Source organism: Catharus ustulatus, chromosome 1 (genome assembly GCF_009819885.2).
Source record: "Catharus ustulatus isolate bCatUst1 chromosome 1, bCatUst1.pri.v2, whole genome shotgun sequence".
In the NCBI taxonomy this organism is placed as follows: domain Eukaryota; kingdom Metazoa; phylum Chordata; class Aves; order Passeriformes; family Turdidae; genus Catharus; species Catharus ustulatus.
The window spans coordinates 66,424,428-66,450,202 of record NC_046221.1 but is presented as its reverse complement, the minus strand read 5'-3'; the positions used below and the strand labels follow the sequence as shown (position 1 = coordinate 66,450,202).

Below are 25,775 nucleotides of genomic sequence, written 5' to 3'. Positions count from 1 at the left end.
TCCACTGTAGGCTACAGGAAGGACTAATCCTGCCACTTCATACCAGCTACTGAGATTCCACTTAAACAAAGCTGCCTACAGAATGGATTCTCCACCAAATATTCACATCACCCTGGTCCACATAGATGGTTTCAGGACCAGCGAGATCCACTCACACACTCTCTTAGTAATAGAAATAGGGAAAAAGAGAGGCTGATCAGAGAAGATGCATCCTTTCCAGCACATCTAAGCCCAGATTTATTCTACTCAACCTAAAGATGCTAAGTAATCATCTTACTTAACCCATGGCAATTACAGAAGTTGCTGATGACTGGTGTTAAACAAGTATTTGACTCAGTGCTGGCAAGCCAGTCAACAATCACATCCACCACATGGAAGCCACCAGTTTGCACATAAAGGAATCTCAAGATTAAAACCAACATGGAAATGGCCACTAAGATGTGAGTCTGTTTACCACAATAAACATGCAGTTTTCCAGTGTTCTCAAAAATGCTGCCTGTATCACTTCCAAACATTTACTTTTTGTAGTCGAAATGAAGACAGATGTTTCAAGAGTTGACAATCTCTTCCCCTTACTGTTGGAGAGACTCATAACAGAACCAGCCCCCACCTTTCTGCACACAACTGCATGAATAGTTTTGTAAAAGGCTGCAACCTGCTGCCTGACTAACCGTCACTCAAAATACTATATGGCTATCAAGTGTTTCACACCCCTCTGCAGGCACTAGTGCTCATATCAGGGACAAATCTTGCCAATTCTTCCTGCAAAATGTCACAGAGACACAAATCTTCCTCAGTGCCAAAATGCTTTGTGAAAGACTCTCACTCTTTTCTTTCCCCATTACTGCAATATTCTCTTACTCCGCAATGATGAATCCCATCAGAATATTTCATAAAAATCATTTTTATAACTACTGTGTTGGCTCAGGCACTTCTATCTTTGCATTTCCCAACTAATTCCCTTTTCTCTGCTGTTTCACACTTTAAAGCCCTCTACAATCTATCTCCATCTTCCCTGTTATCTCTGCATGAACAGTCCAGATGTTGAATCACACCTCTGATTAATCTACTACCTGTTTTTCAAGCCATAAAACAAGCAAATAAGCCCAATTTGCTTTATTCCTTTTTTAAGCTACATCAACTCCTGAATTTTAATCTCTACTAGAAGGAGAATAGGGTTAATGCAATACATGTTCTTAAGGTATGTTTATACTCAGAAGAAAGCTTTGGCAGCAACGTGGAGTTCATGTTTGACAGCTCTCCATGGCTCCTTATATCTAAACATACCAGTGCAAAAACAGTAAAATTATTTTTCTTCAGCTCTGCAGACTGCAAATACAACTGGTTTTCCTGCAGCAACTCTCAGATTCATGCTTATTTGATGCTTAAATGAGTACTAGTCAAGAAAGAATACTACTACTTTCTATCTCATTTGTATGGGAAAATGCACAATTTAATAAAATGGAAATGCATCCAAAACCAAGAACAGAATCATACCTGCGCTTTCTAACGTTGCATATTTTCTTGATACAGATATGCCCTTACTCATACATGTACCAAAGCAGTAGCTACATGTAGTTTCTGCAGGAGGTGAAAGTTACATGATGTTAAGAATAGAACAGCTAATAAAATTAGCTCTGTGAATGTAGTTAATAGACTCGACACACAGAGATTTCGTTAAATAACATATTCCACACAAGGTTTAACTGTTGAGTTCTATAGGACTATTTTTACATAAGGCACTCTTTTGACTAAGATTACTTTCTTGATGAAATTGAGAATTGAGGTCCACATGTGTAAAGCTCTATTCTTATTACAATTAAACCAGAACAGGACAACCACAGTAAAAATTTTCAAATTCAAAAGTAAACTAAGGTTATTTCAGATATCACAAAGACAAAGCATTTTCCTGATACTTTACTGATTCAACTGACAAGTGGAAAAGGCTTTTAAACATAAGGAAAAAGGATGTATTTCAGACCCATTCTGACATGAGTAACTAATTCTGGGCTGGGCACTTTGCACTTCCCCACATCCACCCTGGCAACAAAACCCAGCTCCAGGGCAGCTGCTAAAAAAGCCTTTTTGGAACACAGCATTTTAAATATGCTTATAGGGCTGGAATACCACACAAGAATGGCAATCCAGAAGTAATGCAATTTTCTATAATGTTTATGAATAAAGCATTCAGAGTAGGAAGTTTTAATCTGGCCATGTGTGGGAGCATACGTGTTTTTTCAAATGCTGAAAATTGTTTTTTCCCCTAAAAAGAAAAAAAGATTAGGGGGAAGGGAAAAAAAAAGAAAGGGGGGAAAAAAGGAAATCTTAACTAAAACTGTGACAGTGAACCAAAGTGAAAATTTATAAGGACTGAGAACTGAATAAAATTGAAAATCTGTATCACTCATTTTCCACTGTGGTTAACTACGTTCAGCCCCAGTTCTAATGGGGAAATTGAGGTGGGGGAGGAAGGGGCCACAGAGAGAAGCTTCTGTCCCCTCAGGTCCTGTTTCCTAATGCTCTAACATTGCATTTTGTTTTAAATCAACTTCCTGGTTTTTCAGTATGGTACTTCCCTTCTGCAGAATTCCTTACTCACAAAAGGAAAAATGATACTTGACTTCAGACTTTATCAGGAAGACAGTTTCTTCTGTAAAACCTAAAACCTCATACCATAATGCACAGAAGTGCATTAGCTTTCACCCAGGATGGGATGAAAAACTGGATAAATACTAGGGAAAGAAGGGAATTTATTTTAGCCTCTAACATAATTGCCAGAACTCCTAACTATGCTCAGTTCCAGATGAATTTTTTCTGCATGATCTCATCCTTATAGCATCTGGATTTGGAAGACGCTCATTCAAAAAAAACCTCAGCTTTGTCAGTCTAGAGATCAACTCTAGTTACTACTTTATTTATTTTTTTAAACTCCTGACCTGAGACACTTTTCTCCTTGTCCGTGTGTGCAACACGGACTGAGCACTAACAAGACAAGCACCGACACCTGTAGGAAGTCGAGAATTTAACCTAAAAATTCTGACTGACATTTAACTTCACATCGTAATACTTCTCTGGGGGAGGGGAGTTTCCTATAGCTGCATTAATTCAGCTAAAAATACCCATGCTGACATGCTGTCATGTGAGAATCTCTTTGATTCCAAGAGTTTATTCAGAGCCTTCGTGTTACTTTGAACTTTTTTGTTGTTTAATATGATCATCGCTCCATTTGTCATCGTATGACAAGAGCAGACAATTACACAAGCTGAAGATATGTCTGCCAGTCATAGCATGCCATCTTGCTGCTGTCAAGCAAAGAGATGTGCCTGTACACACCTCTAGATTGAGTTCATTAAACCAGCCTGCAGGATATCCCTCGGTAATGACAGAGATGAAAGACCAAATTAAAATTGCTTAATTCAGATACACAATCTCCAGCATTTTCCACCTTGCAGTCTAACTGGTTAAGCTGCATGTTTGAATAAGCCGTCCTAACACAGAAGCAGCTCTAATTCTCCACTTTCACCACTTTTAATTAAAGCATCTGAAATATTTTCATAGTTTGTTTTGCACGTTGCTCAGCCTTGAACGACAGTGAAGCTATTTAAAAGAAAAGCAGACGGGGTAGCCACATATTAACATGCCTTCTGCCAAGCGAAGCACGAAAGCCGCTCTAAAGCAGCTCTCCCCTGCGCTGCAATCGCCACAGGAAGAGCTCAGCTCACCAGCAAGGCTGGCTATCAAGCAAGAGAGAAGCAGTGTCTCCTCAGAGAGTGTGTGTCAGGGCTTTCGGTGCTCACCCCTGCTTCCCCAAGGCAAAGCCTCGGTGCTTTGTTAGTAACAGCACACTACTTCCACATTCCTCATCCAAAACCCAACTTCCCAGCAGAATGGTCTGAAATACTGCTTTTAACCATGTGCTCCTTGAAGGTTTTTTTTCACTTCCTAATACAAAATATAATGTTCTTACTGAACAATTGTCTTTTTCCTCATATAAACGTACAGAAGAATCATGCCTAATAAAAAGCGAGTATCCTGGAATTTTGCATTAACACTGTGAAAGTCCACAGGCAAGTAGCACCTACCTCAGTTAGTAAATTGAGCCATGTTTTCCAACAAAGACTAATTAAAATAAGCTCTTCTGAATCTCCATCAAGAGCCAATTCACCAGCAAGGAGACAATTGCTTAACACAGCCCCCTATCATGAAATACATTCCTGACACCGGCAGAGCAAACATTCCCATTAGCACTGCAAGACTATTTCGAAAGCCAACGCATTTATGAGTCAAAATAAAAAACTGGAATCCCAGTTTCCATTACTTCCTCATTAGTGGCTTAACACATAAGAGTAGGGGTAGCAAACTTAAGAATAATAAAAATGCTTATTACACCTAAAACATTACTACTGCATTTTTCAGGACAGCTAAATGTATCCAAGTTTTTATGCAACTACTGAAGTGTTTTTACCAACATGACTTGGCATGTTACCAGCAACCCAAAGGGCAACAGGAAACCACAATGATGATTTGGTTCAAAATTTGTGTTTCCTAAAGCCTGATTCTACAACAATGCCCGTTTAAAAAAAAATGGAAAAAAGAAAAATTATACTGTACAGAATTTGATTTAACTTTTAAAATATTCCCATGAAGCAGCTCTATCTCTAAGCTCGAACTCAAGGGTTAGATGGGACTCAGAGCTGAGGCAAGGATGATGTGATGGACAGGGATACAGCAGCAGCTGCTCCTGGAACAAGCAGTGCCGGCCACTAACAAGCCTGCCCTGAAAAAAAGGGGGAAAGTCACATTTCCTTTCTGGTCCTTTCCCCTTTTGAATTTAATAATAATTTCCTTCTTTATGCCACAGGACCTATAGAACACCAGAGAATTAGAGGAAAGACCTTAGGAGACAAATTTGCAGGACTCCCATCTCCTCATAGAGTACTTGCAGCATTCAGGACAGAATCTGACCTCTTACCAGGGTCACCCACAGCATAGAATTCACATCCCTGCTTGACTGTGGTCTGCTCAGTGCAGGGATGGAGCATTGAAACAGCCACATCATGGGTACAAACCGCACCTCCTGGCACTGCAACATCCTTTTCTCCCTGTCTCTCACAAAAGCTTATTTCTACTGCTGGGGGATAAGAGTAGCTGCCACCACACCATGCCCACACCAAAACCAGCATTTTCCCAGCTCAGCCTTTCCTGTGAAGGCATCACCAAAGGCTGCTCATAAATGCACCATGCCTGCAAAACACAAATGACCCATGATGCGTTCAATGTATTTCTGTCCACATTTCATAGCCATTTCATAATTTCACTAATATAAGCCGCACCATTTTGACTAAAAGTCTGGTCCGAACCCGAAGTGCGGCTTATAATCAGGTGCAGCTTATATATGGACAAAGAACAAAAAGTTGCTGTTTTAGTTTGGAGGACAGGTGTCTGCTGAGAAAGGCAAGAGCTTCTCTTTGAAACGGAGACTGTAAACCCCCTCCCTCCAAATTATTATAATTTTGAATTCAGGCAAAAATATGGGAATTAGGAATAACAGTTCTTTACTAGGGAAATTAAAACAGAAATACAGTACTACAAAGAAACAAACTCCAAACCCTGACAAAGTCAGAGTACAACCTGACACCCCATCAGGCAGTCCCATTAAATGGTGGTTGCAGTCCTCTTGCAGTGACAGATATGATTCAGTTGAAGCAGTGCTCCTGTAGAAGGTGCAGTTTCCCTCTAAAGGTCCAGTGGTGATGTGAAGAAATCCAGTTTTCCTCTGGAGTCCAGTGGAGAAAGGGGCTCCCTTAGTGTCCCAAAACCTCTGTTTTTATCTTGGTAAGAAATGTTGGGCTCTTCCCTCTGGCTGGAGCAACTTCCAATGGGATGCAGTAATTTTATCAGTCACACAGTGGGACTCAATGGGCCATTAGCAGAAAATGACTCCCTGGAGGAAGGATGGGTTGTGAAAAGATAAAGAACAATGCCCTGCCTGGTTTCAATGGATGGCACATTAGCAGAACATCTCCCACGGAGATAAGGATCACTGCCCCCACCCTCAAGAGATGGTGATAGCATAGATACCTGTTATCACACTCTGTATTGTGACATGTGGCTTATAATCAGGTGCGGCTTATATATGGACAAAGAACGAAAAGTTGCTGACACCTGGAAGTGCGGTTTATAATCAGGTGCGGCTTATAATCATGAAATTACTGTACTACACTGTGAGGCCAAGCAAGGGTCAAGGACCTACATATTAAACAAAGGACAGACCTTTCCGAGGAAGTTTTGCTCTTGCCTAGAACAGCCTCCTTAAAAAACATTCAGTGCATTTCCACCACTGCTGAGAGAAAGCACTATGCTGAGGATCCTTTAGCTGCAGTCAAAGCCCACTGCCTTTCTTCCCTTGATCTGTGTGGGCCATAGGGATGGAGCCAGTCTTGCCAGCACAGCTCCACCAGGCCCTCCCTAAGCACCTGCTGCACTACACCCCAGCTCAGCACCCTCCCACACTGCTGCCAGCCCCTCAGTCAGCTGCAAATTATAAAACAGAGACTCCAAGATAAAGAAATGGCAGTGCTTACGGTGGCTGTAAATGAGGTGCGGGGAAGGGAGGGACGTAGGACACTGGCTGCCAGGTAGGGATTTCTTTTGGCATTGCTGCTTTTCTAGCTACATAGTGGTGACAGAGGGAAAGCTGCAAGCAACCTGCTCCCTGGAACAGCATAAGAAGGCTGGTCGCCTTTTGAGCCTGAGCCGAGAGATAATAGAGGCCACAAGAGCAGCAACAAGCATGGGGAGGAGGCGACTCTTTCTCTCACATCTGCTGTGGTTACAGCAACTCATGTGCCTCAGTGAAGTAGCAAATCTGGAAAAGAAGCTGAACTCCCTGCCTTCCCACTTCACCTGGCAGGACTCAACAGTGTCCTTGTCACACATCACACCTGAAGAAGTGCTGCTTTAGCCACAGGCCAACAATTTAGCCAACATGGATACCACCAGTTATGCACTGAACTAAATATCATTTTCTAAGCAGAGGAATCTGCTGGCATTATGGCAGAAGAGCTTAAGCAAGAACACAGCTTTGTCTGACCATGTCAACCAGCCAGAATAAATCTCATAATCTAATCTGTATACGACTGTGCCTAAGGTATCCTACACTCATGTTGTTCAGCTCACCCATACACGGCCAGCATGTACCAGCAGCAAGCATGCTTTCAGCACCACCCCTCCCTACAAACCAAACTCAGCCTCTGGGGTGACAATACTGCACCCCCAACCAGGAAAGCAAAGGCTGCCTGAACATTTCAGCAGTGGTCTGCACTGACACTGTTTAGCTCATTTCATTTCCACATGCACAAGACAGGTCTCCAACATACAGACAACAAATCCCCACTAGCCCATTCTTACATTCAATTTGCATAACAGATCACTGTACAGCATTAGCAAAATTCCACACTGCAAGCACATTTAATAAAATCATAGCGGCAATGGCTTAAATGGCGCGTTAGTTAAAATTCCTGCAATGCCTATTATCGGCGGAGTTACACGATATGGAAAGGGTGGCGTGCCCTAATGAAACCTCACGCACGCAGCCAACAGACTGCAACAAAGACTGAAAGATCACATGAGTGCTCCCACAGAAAAACAATTTAAGACCCGAACCACGTCACCCTTGCCTCCCAAAAGCCAGTCTGGCGTCATGTAAGTAAAAGCTCTACTTCACGTTACATTCCTGGAGCACAAGCAAAGGAAAGGAGAATTGGTAGAGGAACTGTGTGTTCGGCCCCAGCACAGAGGCATGCTTTGCATTCTTAAGCAGCCCTCTCTGAAACCAATCATCGTTACTTGCTAATTGGCTGGAAGGAACCTCACTCCAGCCTTGACAGCCAAAAGAAGTACTCTGACTTCTGGTGACCATAGGAGACAGCACAGCTCCTGCGGCTGACAGCTAAGCGAGGGGGGGGAACGACAAAAATCTGCATTAAAACTGTGCAGTTATTTAATTGTGACTCCTTAGGATAATCAAAGTACTAGCAAAAAAAGATGCACAAGACAGGAGAACTGAATTACTTGTGACCAAGGCAGGTAGAGTGCAGTAATTCAGATGCACATTTACACAAGTCAGGGCAAACGCTGTTAGAAGCGGGGACTAAATTGCAGAGGACCCTTAACCCACCTTACTCCTAAAATATTTTGCTCTAAGGTAAAACAAGCACCATGTATTTTAAAGCATTAAGACACTAATTCTATAAACAATAATGCCTCCAGCATGCACACCGCGCGCACTGGAATGGATTCCTCAACTTGGCCTCATCATTTATGCATCTGATGAAACAAACACTGACAGCTTTTTTGCATTTGTAAAGGCCCCACAGCAGCTGTGGTGATCCCACCATAGAGCAATGAATTAAGCCTGAAACCCAGCTGGGTCTGCACAGAAGCCTTTTTTGCACAATACAGCAAGACTATCATTGTTAACCTAGGCATTATTGCAAAATATTCTGCATTACATTAAGAACGGAGATAGAGATGCCCTGGAAAATTAGCTTTAATAGGCAATTTATAACATTTAAAAATATGGATACCACATTGATTGCTAATTGACAACAAATTTCATCGTTTCATTTACACACAACCAGAGCGAATCAGGTAATTACAGAATGCCACTTACACAGGAAACAAGGCAAAATTAAGAAATAAACCACATTAAAGTTATAAAATATACTACAAACTTTTATAAAATAAATGCATAAACATATGTATGAATTTAAAATAACTATCAAAATTATGAGCCTTGAAAGGAGAGGAATTTGAGACAAAATCTTAGAGGAAATGGACATATGCATGCTTTCATCCAACAGAAATCTTAGAGAGTTTTTTTCAGGACTAAATCAAGCAGCTTAATATACTGCATAGTAATACTTAGATAGTATTTTTCCACTTCAGAAGGACATAAATACATACTGAAAAAAGAGTCAAGAATTACTCGGGAAAAAATTTGAAAGTAATTAACTGAAAATTTTTTCACAAACAGAATACATTCATTCAAAATTGAAACTCTATTCTTCCATTTCATTCAGCATTGTATTTAAGACACCAGAAATATCAAAATAAAAGTTGCCTACTTCATAAAATAGACTATTCAATTCATCTTACTTAGCTATTAAGATAAGACTGAGCCACAAGAGCATATATTTTTCAGGTATGCGTAGAGACATTAAAAATCAAAGCTAAATTGTATGAAACACTTAGAAGATTTCAAGGTGCTACCCTACTGATATGATAAAATTTTACACCTGTTGTCACAACAGCTCAGTGTGAGGAAACCATTTCTCTGGGTCCTACAACAGAAACACACTTTCTGATTTCAAGCAGTACACAGACAAGATATTACACGTGGTTTGTCTTACTCCCCATTTCTCCTTCATCTAGAGGACTACTCAGCTGAGTGCATAGGCTCCCCAGTGCCAACTTCATACAGGCTTACCAAGGAGAGGTATGCAAAGAGAGCACTGATGAAGCAGGTGGAGGAAAACAAAGTTACAGGGAACAATTTGGAAATAAGCAGCCAACTTAGAGGTAAGAGTAGGTAAGAGTATGGCTAGCAAAAATAGCAAGATGAAAAATATCTTCCATTTACCATTTTTGAAATGCATGCATTTCTCCACAATGCAGAACTATCTAACCAGAGGAAGTAAAGTCTTATTAGGAGAAACCAGAATGACAGGCAGCAACAACAAAAAAACCCAATTCCTTTTATTTGTGGCATTGCCTCTGTTCCCATATCATTTTTATTTTCAGCAGGAGGAACTGAGGGAAAAGCAAGAGAGAGCACAAGGTAGAAAAGTTATGGGGGTTAAAAATAAAGGGAGGGAGGCGGGGGGATATTGGGGATGAAATGCACTTCAGACCCTGTGCCACATTTGGCTAAAATGAAGCAAGATCCAATTGGCAGCTTTGGAACATATGACCCTCCAAAGGCAAGCTGTCAGCTCGATAGCAGTCAAAGGAAATAAATGAACAACTCGGCAGTGTTCTGAAACTCTTGTGTAATGAAGTTAGTTTCATCCTGGAAGATAGCCAAAAAGCACAAATCAATGAGCAACCAACCTCCTATCATTTTTATCACAACAGTAATACTCATCCAAAGGTAGGCTGTTATTAAGCCCTGGTAATATTTGCATTGGTCTTCCACACCAGAAATTCAAAAACTGACAATAACAAGGAGACTCACTGTACAGAGAAAACATGGGTAGAACCACTTTTCAGAAGTGACAATAAAGCAGCTCTACAACCTAATCCAGAAGAGCCAGACACATGAATCTTCTACAATAAAGAGCTGTGAGATTACCAACCTTGCCAACACAGTAACTGTGCAAGTTTACTTCAATAAGCATTAGACATGCCAGGCACTGGAAAAAATGTATGAAATGAGGCTGTATAGCATTACACTTTGCTCCAGAGAACTTTCTCATGCTGTGGCATGAACCAAATATGAAATACATCAATATAAGAAGACAAAGTTTTGAGATGGGTAACCCTGAGAGCAGACACCTAAAAAAACCTAAAGGCCATGTCATTGTGGAAATTCTCTTGGTTTCTCTCTAGGGACTTCCTGCATGAGACAAAATCAAACCAATTTGCAAAAAGGAAAAAAAAAATGCCATGCAAGTTACAGCGATCTGGGAGATGCAGATTTAAAACCTTGGTTTTGACAGTTTTATATTCTCTTATCTATGACAGGATTAGGAGCTCTGATAAGAAGTCCACTATAACCGAGATTTCCCTTACTAGATGTTGTCCTACTTTCCAAGCTGAATGGTACATCAGTCAGCCAGTATTAGCATTGCTCTTACAGCCTTTGTTTCAAATAATGACAGCTATTCAATCTTTCTTCTTATGTACTTAAAAATTTATAAGATATTACTTCTTGTTTCAAAGGATTGCCTCAAGAGATCACCTATTATTTTGTTCTCCTTAACTAGACTAGTTTATGTACAGGCTTAACATTATTCACATATGTTGAAATTAAACTATGTATTAAATCCCCCAGATCACCTGCAGATCCTTGCTTTTATTGAAGATGATCTAATAATTTGAGAAAGTCAATGGATTGGAAATTTGGAAACCAGCTGAAGCTCTCTTAATGGCATTCTTCCACAGAGAAGTGATCTTTTAAAGCTGAAGTGCTACACTGTGTTGCTTCAGCTCTGTAACTGCAGGGGTTCCTGATTAAAACACTGGGTCTTCTCTTGTGAGGAAAAATACCCGGATATTTGAAGAGCATGAAATTAAGGAGGAAGCACACAGCACCACGAAAGTCTTTTAAGAAGAACAGATAACTTTTCAGCCAAGATGCGAATGACTGCTCCATGAGAACAAAAGAATGGTGACAAATCAACCTATACAGAGGATGGTTGGGAGCAATTTCGAACACCTTCAAAAGCATGACTGAACAGACACCATCAAACTCTTACTCCAAAGGCAGCAGCACAGTGTGCTCATATATATTCTTCCATTATAAAAGATGAAGAAGCATTTCCCTCCTATGCTATCATGTCCATCACACGAGCTGTAGCTGACCTTCTGAAGATATGACCACAACACAATGCTGAGGGTAAACACACAAGTAAAAGCAGCAAAAATACCACCAAGATGGCTGAAGACAGGGGCAGTGGCAACCTCTAACAAGAAACTCCAGGCAAGCCATCCTCCACATGAGCAGGACTCCAGCCACGGATAAATACCCTGGCCGTTTTTCTCACATTATACTAACCTTGGTTTCACAAACTGTGCTGGAGGGCAGGTTAGCTCTCCAGAGCTGAACACACTCCTGCTCCAAACAAAGACCCAGATGAAGATGCAGTCATGCTTGTAGAGTGCAAGCAATAAACTGACAAAGATTTGAAACACCTCTGAAACAGCCTCAAGTGAAGGAGATGGATTCTGAGACTGCTGATAACCAAGCAGACCTTCAGTCAGTCAGTACCATCTACTTGTGGTTATGCAAAGTGAACAGCGACACAAAAAGGAGAGAAAAAAAAATAAGAGACACAGGCACATCCAGAGAAAAGTGTTCCAACATGCAAAAAATATCTCTGACCACTTTGCCAAGTAAGCCCTGTGGTCAACTCGATGCTACTGCAAAGGAAAGCAGGACACGTACAGACAGGCATGCGTGCCGGAATGCTGTTTCTGGTCCCATTTGGGCCAGGAGGCAGAGCCTTGCAGGAATGGCCTGAGTCATCAGGCATGAGGACAGCAGTGGTTATAATGCCTTAGGAAATGCATAGTCTGCTGGGGGAAAAAATGACAGGCTCAACACTGACAGAATCTGAGCAAAGCTAGTATAAATAAAAGGCAATAATAGTTTACTCCTTCACTTTCCTCCATCCAAATTAGAGAACCGGTAATTTCCAAAATGCCTACAGGGAATTAATATCACTGCACCCTTGAATGCAAGAGTAATGGGCATAAAATTACACCAAGAAAGGAAAAGGAATCAACAAGTATATAAGAAAATATGCTTGGAGGGTGGGGGGTATGGGGACATACATAATTACATACGTGATAAACACATTTTTCTTTTGCACAATAGATAACCAGCTTTCACAGAAGACAGCTCAAGTAGTATGACAATGAAATACTAAGTATGAGATCAAGAAATTGTATTACCCAGAAGACTTTAAGACATCACACTTTTCATAGCATATTTCTGCGGAAAATCATATTCCTGCTCTCCAAAGCAACGGGGCTCAGAAATCATTATACCTGGTCTGTCACCCAGACTGGAAGAAATCCGACCATCGTTAGTTATTTTGGAAGATCATACTCAAATGAAGATTGTAGAGCCCCTTTTAATAATGGAAGCTATGTGGTGGTTTTTATGATTGGTCAGTCATGTCACAAAATGCTGCCCTTGACTGAAAGAGCATGAATATTAATGGCTTATAAATAAAAACCTTTAATGTACATGAAATATGAAATTAACTTTTCCTGAATGCATACATCAGCAGGATTTGATTTCCCAAAAGTTTATAAAAGGGCTGTAAAAAGAAATTAGCAGAGCCACATTCTACTTTCCTCCCCAGTATTTGTACATTAACAGTTTGTTGAGCCTTGCAAAACAAACACACAGCCAGTATTTTCTATAAACAACACTCCAATTCTAGACAGAGGTTTGAGAGACAAGCACCAACTGTACAATTTCCATTCCCCCCCCCACCACTTCCAAAGTGTCTGCTATGGAGCTGGCCCCCCAAACGAGCTGCATGAATCTTGCCTCATCTCCCTCTCCGGCCCTCAGGAAAAGAAAATAATACTGCAACGATAGTTCATTTTGCTCTCTTGCAAAGAGATGGCAGTAACTTTGTAAGAGCTAATTTCCTTAGACAGAGACAAAGAGGATAGAGGAGCTAAGTCAGAAATACACAGAAATGACAGAGAAAAGCACAGCAGTGGAAGACAAGAACAGAGGGGAAAGTGAACTATAAAAATGTGCTCTGCACACATGCACACTATAATAACAAGTAAAAAAGAAAAGTAACAGTTATTGCCTTTAAATAAAATATTAAGAGGCTGAAAAAGAAAAAAAACATTTGAAACATTTCAGGAAAAGAAAACCAAAACAGGCAGCATTACACTTAGTAAAGCCATTAAAACCATTAAATGGCTATCACCCTTTTAGAAAACTAACATTCCTGCCTGCAAATACTTTAACACACTCTCACACAGGAACGGCAAAATCTCGAGCCCTGAAAAGCACTTGGGCATGTGCTTAACTCATAAGCTCCCAAGTACTTCAATTGACGTCAGTAAGAGTATTCATACATTTGAGACAGGCACGTGCTTCAGTGCCTTGCTGGATCGAAACTGAGGGTGCCAATTCCACATCTTTTTAATCCACAGCAAAGCCAAAGAGATCCTTGTGCCTCGCTGCTCCCTTAACTGTACCACTAAAAAGTCCTGCAGGCTTGCAATGAAACCAGACCATTTAAAGATGAGAAGGTGGAATAAAAAAGAGTCTGAGCATAACTACTCTTTAAGTCTCATCATTTCAGTGACTCTATTTCACATGCAGCTCTTTGGCTGTATTGATATGGCCAAAGCACCATACCATGAAGGAATCATTCATAGGGTCACCACTGCTGGTTTCAATGGTGAGAAAAAAGCATGTGATGCCACATCCTGCTGTTCCTATAATTAAAGGAAGCCTTGGTTTTTGTAGCTTTTTGATTTGACATGGTTTGGCCTTCTCACACTACTTGGGAACCCAGGGCAAAAATACATCAGCACTTCAGCTGGTATGCACATTCAATAGACATGATTAGTTTTAATATGAGAAGCTATCTGAACATACTGTTCAGTGGTACAAAATAAAACAAAGTTATGAGAAATTTCTGGATGATTCCCTTATGTAAGCAGGTCCTTACCCTAAAATGTAGAAAATAAAACAGCATACTGGCTTCACTTTACTTCCACAGTGGAGTTCTTGCATATGGGATGGGCATGTGTAACTGCTGAATTAAAAGAGTAGTGGTTCTTCTACCACATTTAGCAGTGGAACTTAGCCTCCAGTAGCACAGCTATCTTAATTTTCTTTTCTTCCTCTTTTTATTTCTCTTGTTGAAGTATAAAATTACTCAAACCCTACCTAAGCAAGCATAACATGTAATAGTAGCATATTTTAAATTCTATTTGAACTGATTTTAGCACTTCGGAAATGATTATGGCACTGCCATCACCATGGGCACGAACACCTTCAGCTTCATTTTCACCTGTGAGGCCTAACTTCGTTTCAATGTTATTTAATATTCACCGTGCTTCCAGCAGTAAAGCAGTACAGCAAAATCTAAATCGTAACAACCCTTAAAACAGACAAGGACAGCTAATTTTGCTTGCTATGAAATAAAACATGTATCTTGACTTGTATTTAGTCATGATTTCACAGCCCATTTAAACTCTATTGCTAACAGACGCAATTCTACCCCTCCCTTGCCACTTCACTGGGTGTCCCTGTAACACTTTCCCAAGACAAGTATTTTTCCAGCTACATCACAAAGTGCAATATTAAATGAATCCGCATTAAAAATCAACCACATTTTGTCAGTTCAGTTTTTACCTGCCAAGCCCCCAATCTGATGTGGGAATTATCTATCACCTGGCACACATCAGCCTGCAGAAGAGAAGGGGAACAAGAAGCCAGAGGGAAGGCTGAACCACTTCTACCAGCGCAGTGCAGGCTTAGAATAATCACAGAAACACAGAACTAACTAGGCATCTCACTCATTTCCATATTCAAAACGCTGTTACTGAAGGCAAAAAAACATAAGCTATACATAGGACATTCAACCACAGATTAGGAAAAAGAGAGTAGAACAGGACAGAACAGCTTCTCTTGACAGCTACTTCTTATTTTGTTGCTTTTACTGGTTCAAGGCGTCACAGATTAGAGAAAAAAAAGCTGCTTCAAAATCATTTGCCATTAGGATAACCATTATTTCTTCCAAATTATAAATAATTCACAAGGTACAGTTACTATAACATGCCCTAAGTCCAGCTTTTAAGTAACATGAAGTTGGCTTGTCTTACAAAGTGATATTGCTATATCCCCATTATAAGCTGGATAACTGCAACAAAAAAATTAACATTGGGTTTCCGAGACCAGAGAATGTCCCTTTCAGTTGTGGCTGTAAAGCAGAAGTTAGTTGGAGTAGTACTTCTTCCAAAAATTTATTAAAAGCTCTACTATAGCCAAACAAGATTGTAACAAGAAGGCAGTCTTTCTTCTACTGATGACTTAAAAGTTTGAAAAGCCTTTACCAGTCTGTAAGGTGGCAACAGGCCATGACAATTATCATCATTATCACTACACTTCAAGAGAGTAAAAAAAGTGACTATCAATCAGAAAACCACATCGTAGGTGTCCATCTAGGTCATCCATATGTGAAATACACTCACATTAAGGCTGGTCACCTGGAACACTACCCAAAAAGGAACTACGAACAACACCAGTTTAGTGACCCGTCAACTTAAAAAACAGCAACAGAAAGTCTTCTTTTCACTTGGCTTTGAGTTTTATAAACTCAAAAGTCTGAACCAAGCTTTCTACGGCTCAAATCAAAAGTAGTTTGGATTTTTGGGGTTTTTTCAGCTCAAGTTCAGTTAAGAAGCTAATTGATCTGGCATATGTGCAGGGCTGCAAATTTGTGTTTTGGGGGTTTTAACATGCATGCTGCAGCCGAGAGATTTGGCTTACAACTCTGATGTATCAAAAAGAACTGTAGGACGAAGTGGCTGACAGTAATACCCATAAAATAAAAAACGTGAGAAAGAAGGAAACACATCCCTTCTCTAAGTCACCCCCTGTCTGTCTAATGTGTACCTTATAAAAGCAAAAAAGATATAAACACAAGGTGATAGCTTGCAGCACCTTAAAAATCTAAATGCAATTTCTAGGTTACGTACTTTGTGAACATAAAGACTCAGTTTTAGAGCAGCACAGGAAACTATATGCTAAATATAACAACTAATAAAAATAACGATAAGCATCTCAAAGAGTGAGAGACTGAACAGACTCTTGTCCAAGACTCATGGTTTCTGTCCACTTCAATAGTAGCAACCTGAAAAAATATTTGTACATTGTCATTGACTTGATTCACAGGCTTTAAATCACCAAGTTCCTCACTGTGATTCTTAAACATGCACGCCATTCAAAAATGTGTCTAGAAAATTGATACTTAGCTGTTTAAATGGAGTTGTCAAAGTCTGGGGCAAACTGAATTCCTGCCACCTTGGAGCCTCAAAAGCTTACTCTCTTGGCTGAACTCAAGATTAAAGTTTACCCAAAGCAGTAATATATATATTTTTAATCCAGAAAAAGAATAATGTACAATCCTCAAAGAGAAAAGAAAGTCCTTCCCATAACATGCAAATGTGGGAAAGGGCAGAGTAGGAAAAAAATAACCTCATCAAAATTCCAGAATACAACAAATCCAGAAATGTTGTGGAGCATGTATCTCTACTCACTCACAAACTGTTTTAAAAATAGGCACGGAATAAGCATATAGTTGAAAGAGCTGATAATTTCTCCAAATTCACTCCCATCATTTTTAATTGAAAAGCATGCACTGCCTGAACACTCATCTGCAAGCAAAGCTAAAAATGAATTGCTTGCAATATATAGTTATCCTAACTTGGCTCAGACAACACAGTATCAAAGTGCAAAACTAAGATTAGTAGATTATGTCAGAATGAGCTCCCATGGTTTATTTTTGAATGCTGTAAATATCGTTAGCCAGTCATCATAGCGTGTGTGTGCCAAAATACGCTAATCTCCTGCAACTATCACGTCATCCAAAAGATGTCAAACCAGCAAGGCAAGCTTAAAGAACTGAAAGCAGAGCACGAGGGACTCAAATACCACAAACCCTCCTGGAGTACAGCAGCAGGCCACAGTTTCTCAACTTCCTATTATTTGCATTTCTTCTCAGTCACAGATCCAAGGCTGCCTTTTTTGCAGAGCAAATCAAGGAAGAACCTGGCAGAAAAGATGGCATGAAGCCAGGTGGAAAAGACAGAGCAGATTACAGGAGAAGACATTTAGAAAGGATTAAATCATGCCCCTCAAGTGATGCAATTATGAACTCTTCTGGGGGCATCATTACACTTTTGCTGAACTGATTTTAGCAGTGTCAAAATGTCCAATTCTACCTGCAGCAATTCTACAGGCACTAAACTGAACCTGACCAGAAACCACTCCAGTTCCACAGGCCTGACCTAGATGCAGAAAAGTATAGAGAGCTTAGTTTGGCTTTCTCATTTTGTTTTCAGTGTCCATTTTTAATCACCCAATCCCATTTTTATGCCTGATAAAAAGAGGGTTTTGTCCCTCAGATAAAAATAGGGAATATTGTTTGTGACGCATCAGTCCAGGATGAGACATCTGCTGCAGAAATGCTGAAGCAGCTTTACATCTTCCCGATGCGTACCAGAGGAACGATGATTTCCACCTGGGCCTCCTTCCCTGCTTCCGTGCTCAGCCAGGCTGGTCACTCCGAATGGCTTCCTGCAGAAGCATAAATTAAGCCAATAAACTTGGCACGGGAGCAGATGGGGTGCACTCCCAGCATCCGTCTGCTCGCAGACCAGGGAGCCGTGATCCTGAGCCTCGCGCCTGGAGACACGGTGTTCAGAATGGCAATGGACCCGGCCACTGCTCAGCTCTGCCACTCATCACGGCCATCCTTGCAGAGCAACTTGAACAGCAGCACTTTACAGCTTCAAATCCTTTATCTGCATTGGGAAGAGTCAGACAAAAAGACAGGACATACAGAGGGGAGGGAGGAAAGCTAGCATATTTTCAAATGAGACCTCACTGCTATAATTAAAGGGTTTATTCCTTTCCCACAGCCCACACTGGAAATACCAGGCCTCTGTCAGATTACTGAAGGAACAACTTCAGAACAGGATGTCATTACACAAGGGAAAGTGTGAAACTCGAGCAAGTGAAACAGCAAATGGTTTTAAACCTTCTACCTACTGCTTCACTGAGGAAATGTTTTTGTGACTGAAACAAACTCACCCCTCCAAATCAAACCAAGAGCTCCCAAATAAAACCTGCCTGTTAAAAACCAAGAAGGATTGCATCCAATATTCCAAGAAGTAATGAGCCAGCAAAACAACCAAACCATCAAAGTCTAAGGAGAACATCAAATACATTTTGGCAATCATATTATTTCTTGTATCTGAATTTCAGTGCCAAGTAATCCTCACATACCAGACCTGAATTTTACAAGTGTTTTACAGAATTTAAGTTTCCTGGCGGCTTCCTACCACTTAAAAATGCTTTAAATAAAATACGGTGGTTAAGTATAAAAAGTCTATGTGCACCATGTCCCATCATTCAATTGGACATTAAACTCCAGGAACATTTTACCCTCTTCTCTAAAGTCCTAACAACAAGTTAAAAACTGTCAGCTGAAGTTTTGGCCTGCGGAGTAGGGACGTTTAGGGCTATCAGCACCAGGAAACACTTAAGGGAAGTTCAGGTTTGGCAACACTGAAATTTGCATTAATAGACTTGAATTTTAATGTCCCGTTAATCTTACACAGAGGCAGTCAAATCCATCAGCACTATTGTTTTCAGACTGTCTGCCCACTAAGGCAAACAATGCATCATTTACACTTGGTTTACATTTATAGTTGGGAAGCAAGCCATGCAAAGGACTAAGGGGAGAAACCAGAATGTTTTAAATGCAAATTTGGATTTCGAAGAAGCCTGTATTCCTCTGCAAATTCCACATCTGCTAGATCACACAAAAGCTGGGTGCTTGTAATAAAAAATAATAAACGTGTCTCTGCTTTTCCTTTCCCTACTTTAAAATTGCCTTTAAAGCCTTCCTTTCACTTGACTGCTGCAAACTGGAAACTTTAGAAATGAAAGCAGCTGGTCCTTCCCCTCTGTCAAGCTGACTGAATTCAGTCACTATACAATAAAAATGGACAAAACCAAACCCCAAATCAACCCCCAAAAACATTTCCCGCCTCCTCAAGAGCTTTCACTTACGTTCAAACCAGGAAACAACAGTAATGTGTATAAACAAAACATAAATTTCAACGTGGATTCTCTTTAGCTTCAGACTGTGAGTTTTAAAAATTGACCTACTTTTATGCAATACTCCCACAGCTGAGTCATCACAGTATCAACTAGTCTCTATCAGCTGCAGGGTATGATCATCTCTTAAAAAAAAAAAAAAAACTATCCATACTGGAATAACTCTTTCACTGTGTTCAAAATATAACTTTAATCTAACAGTCCAGACCATAACTGGGGAGGGGGGGTAATTTTGAAGAAAGTTGGAACTATGTAAAGTAGTCCCTTATAACACAGATGCCATGCCTTATAGCAATAGCCTGTAAACTACAGGATAGAATATTGGAGACGGCAGCAGAAATACAGATTAGTTCCAACTCTGCTGCTGTTACAGCATGTAGCTTCGGGCAAGTAATTTAGACTTCTTTCTTTTTCATCAAACAATAAAATGGAGGGAATGCTACTGCCTTACAGAATCAGCTGACGTTTATACCACACTTTAGCATATGCATAACATTAGCTATTACTACAGAAAAGGAAGGAGTAATATGTTTTTAATGCTGGCTTAGTAGGCCTAGCAAGAGAAGGTGAAAGTGCTTAATGAACATTAGAAACTCTTCACAGGGCCCTGATTCACTCTAATTCGCTCTGGGCAGCATCTTACTGCTCCTGGCTTGCAGACCAGCAAAATGAGAAGGAGTCCATTAGTATCTCAGGGGAAAGCATCTGTTGATAGCAAAATATTCATTTAAAGAGACACAAAGTATTTTAATTACTAGTTTCTACTTATGTACTACCCTATAGCCACTTACAACATAATGTTGTAGTCTCAAGAGACCAGAAGGAGGTAAAGAGGAACCCAAAAGTAGCACTCAAGTGCAGCTAGAATCCTTAAGCTTTTCATGCAGGGGAAAGAAAGACTTGAGCAGCTAAGCTGCTGGAATTGTTACTGCAAGTGTGAAAGGAACCCAACAGAAAAAAGCCCCAAAAGGTGAAGATGCAACTTATACTGAATTTAGTGTCTGCTGCCAGCAGCCTATTTACATTATTTCTTGTAGGAAGTGGTCAAACTTAGAGCCTGTCACCAGTGGTGGGGATGAGGGAGAGAAATGGCAACTGCTCACAGGAAAGTAAGCAGGGCAGGAGGCTCCAGCTGAAGCCCAGGGTCAGGCTCCCGCACAAATGCCCCTGATGCAGAAGAAGGTGGTGGTGCTGCGGAGTTACCAATCCCCCCCAAAAACTCCCTGAGCCCACATCAAGCGCATCCAAATAGAGAGTATTGTTTCAAAGGCTGCAGCAGGCACAGGAGCTCTCAGATATCTGCAGCACGCTAATCCTGGCCAGGCTCTGCTGGCCCTCTGTCTGAGGGGCTTACCAGGCCATCCGTAGGTGAAGCGTGTCACCTCACGGCAGACTACAGCACTTTTACTTCCGCAAGGACAAGGAAACAAATCACACGAGGTGACAGTAGTGACATTACTCCTTAATTATACTTCACCATCTGCTACCGTGGCAGAATCATGCAGGTATTTTAAGGCGGTAATCCAGGTCTGATACTCTGAGACCTAAGCCAGCAAGAACAGAAGATTTGCTATTTGAGCATCACAAAAACAGTCCAAAAAATATACCTATGAAATTACGTTCAAGGCATCAAAGCTTTTGAGTCAAGAACTATTAATTCCAAGCGCATACTGAACACAGTCTGGCTTCTTGGTGGATGCTTTACAAAGCTGTCAGTTTTGTGAGGTTGGAGCCAAAAGGCAATATTTGATATGTAAAGATGTTTGAGAAGGAGGAGGGTAAAGTGAGAAGAAAGAGTTGTATGAGTCAGCCATGGATCTTTTAAAAATTAAGTGATAGCATTTTTAAACTACAGGAAAAAAGATGCATACACGGATTTCCTCATTCCTGGGTTACCAATGGCAAAAGATAACACTCCCTAAGTTTAAGAGAACTTTCAATTGTGAGCACTTACGGAGCCAAGCCCTGTGACAGCAGCCCGGAACACGGAGGCTTTAACTCCATTGTTCTCACCACCTTCTGGTTTTCAGAATTCATTTCTCAAATGCTGAAAAGAAAACACAGCAGCAGCAGCCCGAATAGGCTCCACTCCTGATACAAGGCCAGTTTAAGCCGGGGTTGGATGGGACACTAAGCAACCTGATCTAGCAAAAGGTGGTGTCCCTGCCCACGACAGGGGGGTTGGAACTAAGTGATCTTCAAGGTCCCCTTCCAACCCGAACCATTCTGTGATTCTATGATTCTGTGACAACTGGCAGTGACATGAGAGGAGCAGGGCCACGAAGCACCCCTTGGTGCCCGTGCAGCGGCTGTGCCCTCGCTCCTCACAGAGGGAGCATCCCCTCAGGCCTGGGGGCACCAGGGACCCGGCCTGGGCAGCAGGGCCCGGCACCAGGACCAGCGTTCCAGGTGCAGGCGAAGCTTGCGCTGGCACCGGCGAGGAGGAGGAGGCGGCGCGGTCCGCCGGGCTGCCGTAGCGCCCGAAGGTCACGGGCAGGAGACGTGCCACCCCGCGTGTCGCCACAGGACGACGTGACCGGCGCTCTCCTCCCTCTCCGCAGGCGGCAGGGCGGCCCCGCACCTGCTCACCTGGCCCGGGCCGCCCCCTCCCTCCGTCCCTGCCTCCCTCCCCCGCGGCGCCGCCGAGCGCTGCCCCGGGGGCTCCTCCCGCCCCCGCCCCGCCTCGGCTCTGACGTCACGGAGGGGCGGGGGGGCGCAGTGCTGGGGGGCGCCGAAGGTTCCGCGGCGCGCAGGCCCGTCCCTTTGTGACGTCACGGGGAGCGGGGCGAACCTGGCCGGGCGGCGGCGTGGCCGGCGGCCCGCGGGCTCCGTCACAGCCCCGGCAACCTGTTGCTGCCGCCGCTGCCAGCGCGCCCCGCCGGCACCGCCGCCCCCTGCAAAAAATTAAATAACCAAAATGGGGAGGGGGTGGGGAGGAAAGAGGAGGGGAGAGAAGGGTTTAATAAAAGCGCCGCCGCGAAGTTGTGAGCGGGGGAGCACCCTGCACGTTGTCCGCCCTCGTCCCTCCTGCCTCCTCCCTCCCCCGGGAGCCGCGCTCTCGGACCCTGCCCGGCGGTGCGGGAGCGGCGCCGCATTGTTCGGCCCGGCGAGCCCGGGGGAAGCCGGGCTTTGGGGTGATCTCTCCCCCTTTTCCTCTCGGCAACCCCCCCCCCCCCCCACTCTTCAATTATTAACATCGCGGTTTCCTTCCCCCCCGCCCCGCTTTTGTCTGCCTGCCTGGGAAACGTGGACGCCTCGCGTGTTTCGCCAGACTTTCCACCCGCCGTTCCCGTTTCGATGCCATACTTTAAACTAGCCGGCCCCGGGCTCCCCTCGCCTCTGCAATGCGGATGTATTTTAATTCGGAAATTTAGGGGGGTGTGGGGGGGTGGAAAGGAGGAAGGGGACAGATCCGAAATAGCGCGGGGGCCACCCCCCCCTCAATCCCCAAAACCACACACATATCGTTCCACCACCTCCCCCCGGCAGCGTTGCAATCGATAGCGGCAGTCAGCTGGAGTCAACTGCAGTTTTTACCGAATCTATACAATACGGAGGCAAAGTGTCCCGAAGGTCACCCTCCCTGCCAAGGGACACCCCTCCGCTGAAAGAGATGGGCGCAGACGACAAGACGCGATATAAACTACAACTTTTGAAGCCTCGCATCAAACACGCCCAAAAGCGAGGATTTCTGGATATCTCCCCCCACACCCGCCCCCCAAAACATATATATTTTTTAACATGGACATAAAAATCATTATTCGCTCTACTGCATTTATGGATAACCCCCTCCGCTTTTCCAAACGTAAGGAAAAACTGCCCTGTGCCAATCAAAACGTAACTGGAGCACGAACAAAAATCCAACTACCCATCCACATTTATATGTTTAAAGGATTAGACAATTACAAGGGATTGGTTAAGCGGCTGAATAAAGCGAGGCAGAAATACAGCCCAAGCTGCGCTGGATTAGCCCAAATTTTCGAGCCATCATAATGAATTATTTTTAAAACAGCGGCGAGCCATTTTCCTCATTATTGCAGTCAATCCCGAGGAACGCGCTGGCCGTAAGGCGATCCCCGGCTGCTCCGGTGTCTATCGCAAGGCAGAGCAGCCGAGGATCGCACACAGGAGAGGGGATGTGGTGCTGCGAGAAACCAGCTCGCCATAACCAGACACTCGGTTTCAACTTAAAGGGCTTCCAACAACCACGGCCGCCGCTTCACCAGACGGGGAGAGACACACGTAGATCATTAAAGGAAAAAAAAAAAAAAAAAAAAAGGCAAAAACAAAACCAACCCAATCAAAAAACACTAACCCCCCAAAAACAACAACAAACCTCTTTTAGCATGCAAAAGCACAGAATTAAGAAAACCGGCTGAAAATGCAGTTCGGTGGCATTATCGCGGCAGCCCCCCGAGCTCCTCGCGTTTCATCTAAAACTAGATTATGATTGTGTCATTTGAGGTCAATACATTTATTCACTGGAGGAATCGCTACACAAATCTGGTTTTATAACCGAACTGGATAGCAGGCTTCCCCGTTAAAAGGGGCCTCTGAAACTCCCCCACCACACCACAGAAAAATCAAATTCAGCATCACATTTGTTCCCAAAGCCTCAGAGCTGCAAGATTAGCTATAAACTTGACATTCACTGCCATTTCCTAAAACTGGAAGTCAAACGATATATGTTATGACCACTTACGTATTTCTTTTGAATTATATTCCTCTTGGGTCTTTCTTTGCTCATTCTGGTATCCAAATTCTGATTGCAAAAGGGGACAATTGCTTCATGAATTAAAGCCGAGACAATTAAAAAAAAAATTTAAAAAAATACCGAAAAAATCCAGGGGGGAGGGGGTTGTTTGTAGTGGTATCTTGTAATCCGACTTTCTTTCCTCACAATGTGATTCTCCTAGCAATAAATCCGAAAAATGGGGGACGGAAGAAAAAAAAAAAAAAAAAAGACGAATGCGAAGGAAACAAAAAAAAAATCACTTTAGTGAAGCATTATAATGGAAAATTTCCCCCTAAACACAAAAAACGACGCCCTTGATATCCCCTTTTCTCTTTCTCGAGCCGCCTAAGCGATCTGCAGGTCCTTAGTGTCAGAGCTGTAGTTACATCTTGGAGGAGGAAAGGGGCCGGGAGGAGAAGATAAATAATCGGGACGTTGGAAGTCACGTTTGTGCCGCTGCAGCAGGGAAAGCGGCAGGGACAACTCCAGCAGCGGCGGCGGCTCCGGCGGCAGCAGCGGCGGCGGCAGCGAGGGCTGCACGCACCGTGTGTGTCTCCGCTCCTCCAGCTCCCCCCTAACCAATGAGAGCAGCTCTCCGCCAGCAACTTTAAATGGACCTGGCTCTTTTTTTTTTTTTTTTCCCTCCCTTCCCTTCTTTTGCTCTGTTGTTAATATATATGTCTGCGTGCGTGTGTGCGCGCGCGCGTGTGTATGTATATATATATATATGTATGCGTGTGTATATATATACACACACGGACACACGGCACACACACATACATGCATACACCGCCTAGGGCTCGCCTTTAATTCCCAACCGCGGCAGCAGCCGCAGCGCCCGCCCCCCCGCCGCGCTCAGCGCATGCAACAGGCCTCGCTGAACACTCCATGGGGGTCAAGCGTCACGCGCTTCCCTCTCCCACCCCCCACCCCTCTTCCCACCTCCCTGCTTTCGGCATTTAAGCGTGGCCACCCGGCAGCCAAGGTCGCCGCGAGCCCTACGCCGAAACCCGACCGGAGAGTTTGACGACGGTCCCTCAAGAGCGCAGCACGCTCTGTCGCCGTGCTCTGCCCCCCTCCCCGCCCCGCTGCTGCCTCCTCTCTCCTCCCGCCTGCCAAGGGCTGTCCTTCCGCTCCGTCCTTGCGCCCGCCGCGCCTCCCCCGGCTTCGGCACCCACGCGGGGCCCGCCGCGCTGGCAGCACCTGAAAGTCACGTTTGGCCGCGCAGGGCCCAAGAATTGTCTTTGCTCGTGGGGAAAGTTGTAGTTCCCTCGCCACAAAATGGCGAACGGCGGAGAACTACATCTCCCGGCGTGCGCCGCGCGCCCGGCCGCCGATTGGCTGCTGGGCAAGGAACCCCCTTCGCCACGCTCGTCTTTGCCCATCACCACCACCACCCACCCGCCCCTCTACGTTGGTTTC

At 43.2% G+C, this 25,775-nt stretch overlaps 1 protein-coding gene across 3 annotated transcripts in view; it reads right to left on the bottom strand.

Annotated features, from left to right (window-relative positions):
* The window catches only part of JARID2 (jumonji and AT-rich interaction domain containing 2), a 209,171-nt gene extending 184,194 nt beyond the window's left edge, over positions 1–24,977 (bottom strand). The window contains exon 1 of one of the 3 annotated variants that reach the window (XM_033077245.1): positions 24,321–24,977. In XM_033077245.1, coding sequence (XP_032933136.1) covers positions 24,321–24,365 — 45 coding nt within the window. In that variant the 5' untranslated portion in view covers positions 24,366–24,977. Of the gene's footprint in view, positions 1–22,855; positions 22,905–24,320 lie in introns of those variants that run through there. The other 2 variants (XM_033077234.2, XM_033077265.2) reach the window with 2 other exon arrangements.
* Positions 24,978–25,775: the final 798 nt, after the last annotated feature.